This window comes from Dermacentor albipictus, chromosome 7 (assembly GCF_038994185.2).
Source record: "Dermacentor albipictus isolate Rhodes 1998 colony chromosome 7, USDA_Dalb.pri_finalv2, whole genome shotgun sequence".
NCBI classification, from domain to species: Eukaryota; Metazoa; Arthropoda; class Arachnida; order Ixodida; family Ixodidae; genus Dermacentor; species Dermacentor albipictus.
The window spans coordinates 92412331-92424839 of record NC_091827.1 but is presented as its reverse complement, the minus strand read 5'-3'; the positions used below and the strand labels follow the sequence as shown (position 1 = coordinate 92424839).

At 44.3% G+C, this 12509-nt stretch overlaps 1 protein-coding gene across 2 annotated transcripts in view; it reads right to left on the bottom strand.

Annotated features, from left to right (window-relative positions):
- The window catches only part of LOC139047535 (probable glutamate receptor), a 106166-nt gene extending 100218 nt beyond the window's left edge, over positions 1-5948 (bottom strand). The window contains exon 1 of one of the 2 annotated variants that reach the window (XM_070521363.1): positions 5859-5948. Coding sequence is in view for 1 of the 2 variants with exons in the window: in XM_070521362.1 (XP_070377463.1) it covers positions 56-134 (79 nt within the window). In the remaining variant the exon portion in view is untranslated. Of the gene's footprint in view, positions 1-55; positions 142-5858 lie in introns of those variants that run through there. The other variant, XM_070521362.1, reaches the window with a different exon arrangement.
- Between the last annotated feature and the right edge of the window lie 6561 nt (positions 5949-12509).

The window sequence follows — 12509 nt, the reverse complement described above, 5'->3', positions numbered from 1 at the left end:
TCGTTGTATGATCATTTGCCAACAAGCTAAAATAAATGTGGAAGGATAGTCTCACCGGGGAAATATTTGCAGGAACGCGCAGCCCACGCGCCTGCAGTGGCGGATTGACACCGACCATGATGGCCCCCTTCCATTTATGCCAGCGCCTCTGGTGCCACGTTCTGTCTCTAGATAAAGCTTTCGGGGAAGTTTCGTGACCAGAAGGAAAGTGTACAAGTACCCTGGTAATACTCATAAACAATGTGAACATACACGCACAGAATTTGATGTTATCGTTTTTAAGCTTGAAACAACAAAAGATCGTTAAATTCACTCGATGAAGTTTGCTTTCCTGAAAGCGACATTCGGAGTTCATCACCGTAAGTGGCGATGAAGTCACGCAGATTTTCACTTATACCTCTTCTCAGTACCGACACCACCCACTGTACACTTCACATGACAGAATCGATAATCGACGCTCGCCTCAACTGAATGGCTGGATATTCGGTGCCACCCTGCACACTGCATAGCGCGACACTATTAGACCATCCTAATACCACTGACGTCACGCAATGGAGCTGAAACGTGCAGGTTTTTATACCGCTGGCAAAAAAACTGTGGCGCCACCATGTGCGCAAGACTCGTAAAAGGCACTTTGACACCGTCAAATGCCGGGAATGGAACATTCGACTTCTTTTGAACGCGACCTCGGTTAACTGCGCAAATATTGCTGTCTGGGAGTCGGTCCTTCAAGCAAGCGTCGCACATTTCTTATAATACATCCGGCATTTCTTTTCTCATATGCAGCATCTAGAGATATAGAACAGAAACAAGCACAAATGGCTTTTCTAACGGTAGAACCACACGATTCAAAGAGACCGCAAACTGTCGCTGAGTAAGCGCAGGCGGCCGCGCCCTTGCGTCAAGTTTATCGAAATGGCGTTCATATACAGTTCCTATATGCCATGTAACATTATACCCAAGTGTGAATACTTATTTATAATAGTACTTTCTTGTATACTAAAGGCGATAGCAAATGCCATTTCAGATGCTGCTTTAGGGCACACGTATGGAGTACTGTGATCGTTTGAACTCCGGTTTACGCATGCGCATGACACCAGGCACCGGTTATAACATACCTTATTATCGAGGCGCACGCTCGCAGCCTCAACTCAACAAAAAGAAGGGACCACATTTTTTTTTTCATTTTATTTATTTCCAGGTACTGTTGGCTGATTGGGCCGTTACAGGAGTGGGGTACAATGGCACAAAACGCATCATGGCTTGCATAAAGCAGCACTGTGTAGCTAATAGATACATTTGCAAGTCACAGCATGCCGTTATACATAAATATAATACAAAATCGGACTTAACAACCGTCATATGAAACAAAGCAGCAATGTGCAGCGGAAAAATGCATGACGATACTACATACTACAACTTACATGATACATATTACATCACATACATCGCAACACTATGCATAACCATACTACACTCTGCAACTTACATGAGGAATGTTAGATCAACGCCTCCTATAATAGTTATAGGAGGCGTTGGTTATTTCATGAGGATTCATTTAGAAACAATTTTGTAACCTCGGTTTCAAAATGATCTAAAGTTTGAGAATCACACATGGCGTTCGGTAAATGATTCCAGTCTCTTATGGTTCTAGGGAAAAAAAGAGTATGCGTTTGCGTTCACACGAGATTGACATACTAGAAAGTTGCTGCGATGACCATTTCGTAGGCTCCGGACTTTTCGCGGAATTAGGTACTGCGCTGCATCAAAGTGAAATAAATTTTGAGAAAAGAAAATCAAGAATTTTACTCTGGCTATGCGACGGCGTTCCAAGAGGTGGGTAAATTTAGTGCTTGCAATATCTCTGTTACAGAATCAGTACAGCAGTACCTTGAAAGAATAAATCTAGCCGCCATTCTTTGCACTGGCTCAATTTTATGAATTCTTTTTGGTAGGGGTCCCATATGGTGCTTGCATATTCCTGTGTAGGCCTTACTATTGTTAAATACGCTGTTAACTTTACGGGGGCTGGAGCGAGTTCTAATTTGTGACGTAAGAACCATGACTGTTTTTCAGCGTTATAGCAAATATTAGTGGTATGTTGAGTCCAGTTGAGGTCTTCAGATATTGTCACTCCTAAGTATTTACATTTGTTAATGGTAGTTAGCACAGTGGAATCTGGTTGATAGACAAAATTTAGGACGTGCTTAACCTTGTTTGTAACACATAAAACTACAGTTCTTTTCTTTATTTGCTTGCATTTTCCAACTTTGACACCATTCTTCAACAGACGCCAGTGCATCGCTGAGCATTTTTCTTATCCTTGTTACATATTTATCGATAAATTGAACAACCGTCGGCGAACAGTAGCACAGTTCCGTTTTCATTAATATCTGAACAAATATCGTTAATATAAGTGAGAAATAATACCGGTCCAAGGACAGACCCTTGAGAAACCCCTGAAGTTACATAAAAATACTCGGGCGCATTATAGACGCACACGCTATCTCTAGGTGCATGCGCAGTAAGCATGAGCTTGCGCGCACACAAGTATGCCACGCGAATGACCGATGATGTTACAACGCTTCTTTTACGCACAAGTTTAGAAATGATCATAACTTAGGTGGTCTGGTGGGTGCCGATCCCTTGTGCTCCTTCGTAAGGGTAGCGGGTGCTCGTGACTGCGGCAACGCAGTGAAGTCATTGCAGGCGATGAATCCGTGCTTTGGTCTGTCGTCGGTGTAGTATCGGTGACGTCAGGTGCATGTGACAGTTCAACTTCAACCAGTGGCTCAAGCCGTATCGCTGGATCTATGCTCGACGGTCGCAGGTGGTCCGCGTGCACGAACCGCACTTTTTTTCCGCCTGTTCCCTAGATATATTGAACACGACTTTACACGCGTCGCTTCTCCAGGCCACCAGTTCACCACTTCTCCACGCACAGGTCGCAGTAGTACACGATCACCCAGAGCAAACACTCGTGGCAGACCCCTGCGCATATGAGCAGTTGTTTTTATTTTGGCAGTCTTAGCGCTCATTGCATCTTTTACGTCTGGGCGTAGCAGCGACAATTGGGTCCGCGGCTTCCTTTGCACAAATAATTTCGCAGGTGTTCTTCCTGTGGAGGTGTGAGACATTGCTCAATAACAGAATACGAAGTCATCTATTTTGTGTTCAAGTGTTCTATTAGTGCCACTTTCTCCATCTTCTAGCACTTGTTTGAGCAGTGCTTTTTTAGTTGTCTCAACTGCACGCTCCACCGCGCCGTTAAACTGCGGGTGGTACGGTGGCGTCACTGTGTGCCTCGCACCATTAGCTTGCAGGAAATCTTTGAACTAAGCGGCTAGACATTGCGGCCCGTTGTCTGTCACTACCTCCAGAGGAATGCCATACGCCGCGAACCAAAAGCGTCCGACGTCAGCTGCCTTCGAGGTGGTTGTTCCGTTCAGGATCTTAATTTCCAACGATTTTGAATACGTGTCGATATCCACGAGAAATGTGTTCGATTTTTCTTTAGCGAAATCTAAATGCACTGGTTCTCACGGATTTTGACATACTTGCCACGGCGATAAAGGTACCAGTGGCGCTGTATGGAGAACAGCCCGGCATATTTTACATTTGCGCAGAATGTCTTCGAGGGCCTTGTCCATTCCAAGCCACCGTTCCATTTATCTTACTAATGCTTTCATTCGCGTTATTCCAAAGTGCTTTTCACGCAGCAATTGCAAATGACCATTTTGCAATGACTCCTGTACTACAACTCTGTTCACCCATATAACGGACCCTTCCTCTACAGCGAAGTCCAACCGGCGTATTCAAAATGGATTTAGCTCGTCGGACACTGCTTCGGGCAATCCATGTCTTACCATGTCACGCACAGCTCTCAGCACTTCATCGCACCTTGTTTCCTGGCTAACATCCTTCAATGTTAACGGCAAGTCGTTTACGGCTGAAAAGTAAAAGATTTCCTCAGGGTTGCTGCATGCCTGTGTCGAGTAGAGGTGAGCGGGACAATGCGTCGGCATGCTGGATAGCCCACCCTGTCTTGTGTTTGATTATGTAGCTAGAGTCGGCCAAAAAATGTCAACCAGCGATGCACTCTCACAGTGGACAGTGCGTTACCCGGCTGTTTAGGATGAAACGAAATTGTAAAGGGCCGGTGATCGGTAATTATATCAATAACATATCCATAGAGCTACTTGCGAAATATTTTACAGCAAATATAATACAAAGTGTCGCTTTTTTAATTTGCCCGTGGGTAATTTAGGACACAAACAACGACCATGAAGCAAAAGCAAGTGGCTTTTCCTCCCCGATCACCAAGTGCGATAGCACAGCACCTAATCCATAATCAGATGCACCGTATGTGATCGAAATTTCTCTTTTCCCGTAATAGAGTTGCAGCACACTGTTATCAGTCAACATTTCTTTCCATATCTGCCAAATGCCTCATCAAATGCACGTGAGCAGGGCCATTTGGTTGCTTTTCGAAGCAAGTAATGCAATGGTTTCAAGATCTAGGCCAAATTTGGCAAACGATTCCCATAGTTGTTAATCAGACCCAAAAAGTCCTTCAACTGGGTCACGCTAGTGGTCCTTGGTGCTTTTCTAATGGCTATAACTTTTTCCGCCGTTAAATGCAAGTCATTCTTGTCGATATCATGCCCCAAATATCTGACGCACTCCTGAGAGAAGCTGCATGTCTTAGCGCTCACTTTTATGCCGTGTTCACTTAGGCGTCGAAGCACTTGCTCCACTCTGTCACAGCGCTCCTTGCAGTTTTCACCTGCAATGACTGCATCATCTAAGTAGCAGGCGGTTCCCAAGATATTGCGAGTATCTGGCCCATCACTGCTTGAAATATGGCCGGCACGCACGCTACGCCTTGGGGCAAGCGACGGGACCTAAACAGGCCTGAGTCGGTGGTAATGATGAACAGTTCTTGAGCTTTTTGTTTAGTTCAAGTTGCAAGTACGCTTTCGAGAGATCTATGATAGAAAACACTGTTTCACCCTGCAGGTTTGAGAATATGTCTTCAGGCAGCGACAAGAGATATTGATCGACCTTGATTAGTGGATTTACCGTGACTCAATATTCGCTACACAATCGCAGTTTCTGCATGTTCTTTTTTAGGACAATAACAAGCCGCGTTGCCAGTGTACTGTGTCTGACCCTGTAGGTGACACCAGCTGCTTCTATCTTGACCAACGACGTGCTCGACTCGCTCGCGGAAAGCGTATGGCACTGGTGGCGGTTTCATGAATACAGGGCACACTGCATCCTTCAATTTAATGCTGCATTCGAATGCTTTAATAGTATCATAAGCAGCGTCAAACACTTCGGCCAATTTCTCAGCAAGCTATATCTCCTTATCTAAAACCTTTACAGACAAACTTCAAGCCAATTTATTTTGATTTTAGAAAGCCAATCTCGGCCAAACAACGTGGGCATTTTTGCCCACTGCTCTTTTTTCGCTATGGTCAGGGGCAGTTCGGAGCATCGATCTTCGTATGGTACCTTTACTTCCATTACGCCTACCGTAGGGACTGCGGTGCCATTATACGTGGCTAATTTGACGTTTGCTTGTCTGCAAGGGGCATTTGAAAAGTGTTTAGCACACTACTTCTGGCATTATTGACACTGCTGAGCCCGTGTCAAGTTCCATGCGTATCACTTTACCATTTATCAGAACCTCAAGTAAAATTGTAGGCATGCATTGCTTGTGGTTCGTGTGACCCAAAGTGCGTGGTCCGTTGTCGCACTCTTCACATTGTGGACAAACTTAGATTTGCACATTTTGCCATCATCACCCCTTTCGTACGCTTATAACAGATAGTATTCAGAAATCGGCAACTCACAGGTGAATGCTGTCCTCTACATCTATGACAGATTTGTTTCGTTTCTTCTTTCGGTGACCGCTTTGCTTTTGCGAGGCTGGGCTTGGCCGACGATTCTCTCGGTGGAGTTTTGCTCTGTTGCGAGACTTTCTGTTGCCAGTGGATATCTTTCGCTTCTGAAGTCGCTCCTTTGTCGATGGGTTGCAGCATTTCTTTCATGTCTTGCGTCACCGCTTCCATGGCTATTGCTACGCTGCACGCACGTTCCAATGTCACTTTGTCGTCTGGCATTGCTAACAGCTTGCACCGTACTTCCTCGGTACGTATCCCAGGAACGAGCCGGTCCCGCAGAGCTTCGGTCAAAAAGGTGCCAAATTTGCATGTTCAAGCGAGCTTCTTCAATTCGGCTAGGAAATCTGCGATGGTCTCACGCGGCTCTTGCTTTCGCTGCTGAAAGCTACATCGTTCCGTGACTACGGAGCACTTAGGACCGCAACGCTTCTTCAGAACGCCGACGACTTCTTGGAATGACGCCTTAGCTGGTGTTTTAGGCAGAAGCAAGCTCCGCAGCGTGACGTACGCCTTCTCACCTACACCTGTTAAGAAGACCGGCAGATTCTTGTCTTCGGCTATGTCGTTGGCCGCGGGAAATGCTTCGAACAGCTCCAGGTTCAAAGTTGCCTGAAGTTACAAGTTCAAGTTCCACCTCAAAGTTGCCTTCATCTGGTTAGAACTCTGGTAGCTTCCCAACAGTGGTCACCATGCTTCCGTTCGGCCTCTTTCTGGGGCGGGGAGGGGGGAGGGGGCGCATCCTAGAAACCCGGCGCCAATCTCATCCTCGTCGCCAGTTGTTGTAGCTTGACACTAGACACGGGTCAGAATATACGTTATTATCGAGGCGCACGCTGGCAACCTCAAATCAACAAGACGAAGAGAACAGATAACGACACGCGGGCGCGTAGTTATGCAAATGCTATCTCTTGGCGCATGCGCACCCAGCAGTAGTTCGCGAGCGCAAAATATATGCTACGCGAATGACTGATGACGTTACAACATACTACAAGGCGCCCACTTAGTTTTAGCAGTAGTTTCTTATAGACTAAACAGACAACAAATGCCATTTCAGATGCCTTTTTAGGGCACACGTATGCAGTACTGCGATCGATGGAACTGCGGTTTACGCTTGCGAATTCAAGGTGTATTCGCCTTCGAAGACTCCTTATTAAAGCCCGACTTCCTGATTAACATACATGCCACAGAACCGTAACCGCACTTTTTAGGAGTAGCTGTAACATACCCTAAAACGGCAGACGATGGTCCGCAAGCGAGTGTTGTTTAGATAAAGACATGTTCCAGTGCCTAAGGAAAATGAAAAGAGATGCAGAGACACAAGGACCACAGGAAAGGTGGAGCACTGGTCTTCGACCGTAGTAGCATTGAAAAGAAATGCGCTTCAAGGTTACTGCATTGTTTTCGATGCTACTACTGTTGGACACCAGCGCTCTACCTTTCCTCTCGTTCTTCTGTCTCTGCACCTCTTTTCATTTTTTTTACGCGCTGGAACATGTCTGTCTAAATTCCAGCTGGCCCAACTCCCTCCTCTAAATATTTTAATTTCATCACGTTGGAACCGTTGCTCTAGGTTCAATACACATTCTGTCTTCCTGTAAATTTTGGGGCCCTACTATCTTCTGCCGTACTTCTCTGGCCTATAAACTAAGAAAATGATCAGGAGATTCGCTCAGAAAGATACTTTGTGATGAACGATTAAAATGACGTACGCTTCGAAATAAATAGGCTGTCATAATCAGCTCTCGGAAAAAGGTTCCATCCCAGCATTTCAGGTGCTAAGAATTGAGTTCGTGTCTTTAGCAGATATTCGCCAGCTGCGATGGCTGGGTCCGGGAATGAAGGCCACACGAGAGAAAGCGCGCGATGCGTCCGGATATGGATAGGCCAGCTTATAGACTAGTCAATTATTACAACAGACCACTTGATGTGCCGTGTGGTAACTCAACGCGGATAAAACAAACAATTTTTTAATTGGTAAGCGTCGCAGCATACTCTAAAAACAAAGAGAGTTTCAGGAATTCTATTGAGGGAGTATCTGCTTGTCCCATATTTCAATCCCTTTTCGAGATCCACTTCCTTTGAAAGTGAGTAGAATACCTATCCCCGACGGAGTTTTATTACTCCACCGCAAGGGAGTGCTAGTACTCTTCCACAGAGTGCTAATACTCTACTCGGAGCGTAATAGTACTCCCGCAGACCAAGTGTATCTGCCCTACCAAACCGAGTACTTCTACTCCTCCAAACCGAGTGTTTCTACTGCTAACCAAGAGATTGTGCTCCTTAAGAACAGAGTGCTAGTACCCTTCCAAATAGTGTGAAAGCGCTCACGAAGTAGAGCCATGGTCACTTTAGAAGAGATTCGCAATAATTACATTTGGGGAATATATTATTCCTTCATAAGCAGATTTTGCACTCACGCTTGGTGAATTGGATGTAATCTGTAATCGCCGAGTTACTCAAATGAAACATTTTTTTTCTCTTAAAGGCCAAATTCTTCATTGATCAGTCACAAGATAAACTGAACAATAATTTCAGAAACATACTCACATACACATCAAATCATATTGCAATGGTGCCCATAAACTTTACAACACATCATTCAATAAAACATAAGTATATTCTCTAAAGTTCTATCAGTATTACAGTATAAAAATATTCTTTATTCTCAATTGGCTTCATATTTCCGATAATAAAGCATAAGTTGGAAAGTGTAACATAGAACAAACTTGAGCAAACTCAAAAAGTATTGACACTACGATCGAAGAGAAATATGCGCTAAATTACTGGCCAGCAAGCGCTTTTCTAGCACAAAACGCATGCACTTACATGGCAGAGGTTACCAGATGAGGTGCTAAGCATGGGGCTCTTAACATAAACTGTGCAAGAAACTTTTCTGTGCCATAGGCAAAGACTGCAGCTCATTTGAGAAAGTCGTGTACAACGTGTGGATGTTCCTGAGTGAGAGTACAGTGCATTTAGAAATGCGTCGTATATTCTCATACACGGCCTCAGGTCTAGCTTTGGTTATAAAATTTTTCACATAAAGTTATTCATGGATGGGCTGCACCCCATTGTTTCTAAGCTCGTCTTGTCGTGGTTCTGCAGCCATATCCCGTCCAGTCTCAAAGCGGTACAGAGGCGTATTATATTTCCCATTCGGTTGGCGTCCTCAGCAGAGTAGATTCCTGGTTCTGTCGGGATTAAACCGTTAACACTTCATAAACATTAACACTTCACTAACACTTCATTAACAATAACATTCACGTCCTCCAATTGATTAAAAAGTGTTCCATGGAGATGCTCAGTTCTTTGCATTGAACACATCCCTGCCTCCACTAGCATACTTGGTTGGCAAGTATATTGAGTCACCCTAATAAAAACCTCAAATGCCTGCCAGAAGCACTCATGTGACTTTTTCACAGGAAAAACCACAATTTCACATGTGCAAACTAACTTTTCAATTCGAAGCGACTATGTTGCTTCTAATTAACCAATAAGGTGTGCACCACGGTGTACACAGTTAAAGGCATTGCCCTTTGCTCCCGCTTCGAGAGCAGCGAGCAGTTCTAATCAACTGGTTTTGTGAGCATGCACGTAAGAAATAATGACTTCTTAAACGTGGTTACTCTTACCCCGATGCTTCCCCTTTCTGGAACCTAAGAGGAAGCCATACCTTTAAAGTAGGTGTAAAAAATACATAAAGGGGAAGACATGAAAATCTACCTGCTTCATGTCAGCGTTTGAAATACAGACCGAGTGGCTCCTATTTGCGCTCTTGCATTTACGTGCTGTTAAATTATGTCATTAGCTAACCAAGCATGAGCTGTTGCTTTTTACAGTGAACACAGGCACTGTGCTCACTGGAAGTATGCATTGTATTACTAAGCAAACTTGCAATGTTTTTGTACAACTATGTTTATGGCACATGGATCAAAAAGCGGTCATTTCTAACAAAACTAATCAGCTTTTCTTTAAAACACCTTTCTAACTTTTTGGTGACACTTGCTCGTATGTGCTTGTCTCCAGAGAGCATACTTATTCTTGACTTTTCCATCAGAGACATTTAAAAAAAGCATGTTGACATCACTGCCTAGAGCATGCGAGAATACTTATCTTGGTGTGACATACTGTATTTTGAAAGGTTTGGTGACATTTAGTCAAATCGTACACCCAATATACCAACATTCTAGTTTTCTCTTCCAAATTGCATGGCAATGTATTTGATTATTTGGAGTGCGCTCCTCTGCACTACGTGGAGTCGCACTGGGCTGGCTATTTGACATGCTCGTGTCGTTGCAGCTGCCTCCTTGCGTCATATAAAGCGGGTGCCTGACAATTTTGTGTGCAGAAGTCACCACGAGGACATGGTGTAAAAACAAGACAGTCAAGAAATAAGGTCACTGCACTCAAAGAAAGTCTTAGCTCTTGGTCTTCTTATTGCAATGCATCCAAAACATCTAAACTGCAATATTAAAGTGCTAAACTCACTTATATATTTAGATTTAAAGAAAAATCAAATAACCGACAGTTCGCCCTCGTTCAGCGCCGATGTTACAATACTCCTACTAATAAATTGAATATTGGTCATTGTCAGATGTTATAAGTGTGTCACTTGTCTGGTGTGTAACAAACACCACTTGTGACACATCCTAAGCACGTGCCCTGTGTGCCCCCCCTCCCCGCACCATCTCTGGTTCCGGTTGTGCCACTGCTCAAGGCATAATTTGATGATCATATCTGCAAACATGATGCTAAGAAGCGAAGAAAATATGGTCCTCATGTTCAATGCATATTACTGGATGTGCCTATAAGAATGGACCACAAGGCTTCTTAGGGCAAGCTTACTCGCATTTCAAGACTAACTAGAAACAGTTCACGGTGGCCTGCATCTAAGCTTATTAAAAAGCATGAACTCATTTTCAAGAGGTACGCAATGCAGTTCATTTTCGACAAACTCAACTATTGCGGCGTTTGAAATCTAGCACTTTACATTCTTAAACGTATGTAAAAGTTGTAGTTAGACCGCCGTTATTAGTTTATAAGACCAACTCTTTGGTTCGTGTATGACGGACGACTGGTAACACAGAATCAAGGCAACGTTTTCTTTGATATATTATTTCTCCAATAAACATAATAAAGTGATGAACACATTTTGATTGGCCATGCAGTAGCAAAATCCACAGATTACAGTTTTAACCCCCAGAGAAAGGGAGATATAACTGTTCATATGACATAGCTCTGAAGTGCCTGCTCATATTAGCAAATGTACAGAAAACGCATTTACAATTCTCCGAGTTAGTACACACAAGCACCCTTTCACATTCGTACTGTGCTCGAAAACCACAACACTAGACACAATATCAGACATATATTCACACCATTTCAATAGGTGAGCAAAAGCAGCTCTGTCTTATCCAGCCTAAAATATGAATTCCTCGTGCGTTTTCAATAAGTTCGAGATAATGCGCCCAACTACTAATGTTCTTGCAGCATGCAGCTGCGGCAAAGTTTCTAACCAGCACTGGCGCTGTACGCAACTTCAGTGGGCGCAGATTACCCATGGGCGAATGACACCGTTAAGCGTGCGGCTTAGTATAACGAAGCATGCCGCCAGCAAAAAGACGCTTTCTGTTATGTGACTCCTTATATCAGCAGCATTCCGTACAAAATAGACTGCCAAACTCAATAAATTCCAACACGCAAAGCGCAAGCTAAGCATGCTCCGCATAGGCTCGGAATCTGGTAAACAATCGGGCTGGTAAACAAGCCATTTTATGCATCCCCTCGCCTCAGGTCTTCTTGAACATACCGTGGTTGTGGCAGCGTTTGCCATTTTCAAAGCTGTTAGGGATAGCTGCAAGTGATAAAATCACACGCAGTTATTGCGACGACTGATTTTTTCTATTGACATCGAGAGACACGACGCGTTTGCCTAATCCGTTGTCAATCGCGTGGGCGAAACGCCGCGACGACTTCCTGGCGACAGCATGTCATATACGCAGAATGTGCACCGAAGTTAGAATTGACTTACCGTGGAGTATTTGATGTTACATCCAACGAATGACTAACGACTGCCGTGTGTTCGCGGCGACGCGAGATGGCTGACACATGGTCTTCCTTGCATGGCCTTCGTTTCTGCTTCCTGGACAGATCACCTGTTGTGCTGTTCCGCGATGTTGAGCGAGCGCACGATGGAGCAACTCCGAGTGAAAAAGTAGAGCACTGGCTCCGCTTTGTTTTGCACTGTGGCTGCCTGTTCTCTTAGAAGCAAAGTGGTGTGCTCCTTGTTCAGTGTGCGCGAGTGATACACTGCCATGTTCGGGGCCAGCCTCCTACAGTTGAAGCAAAAAATAAACCGTAGCGTACGCTCCGTACGCTACGTTTTATTTTTTGTTGATGCAACAGTAGAACGGGCATTCTACTCTCTCTCAGAATGGCACAGTGAAAAGCACATTTACCTCTCCTTGCTGACCGAGTGAACAATGCAATTTACTCCACTTGAAATTTTTAGAAAGTAAAACAAGGCTTTGAAGAGCAAATAGGCCCCTTTACTCCTGCGATGCTCTCCCTATTTGTTAGAGTGCATAACCACATATTCAC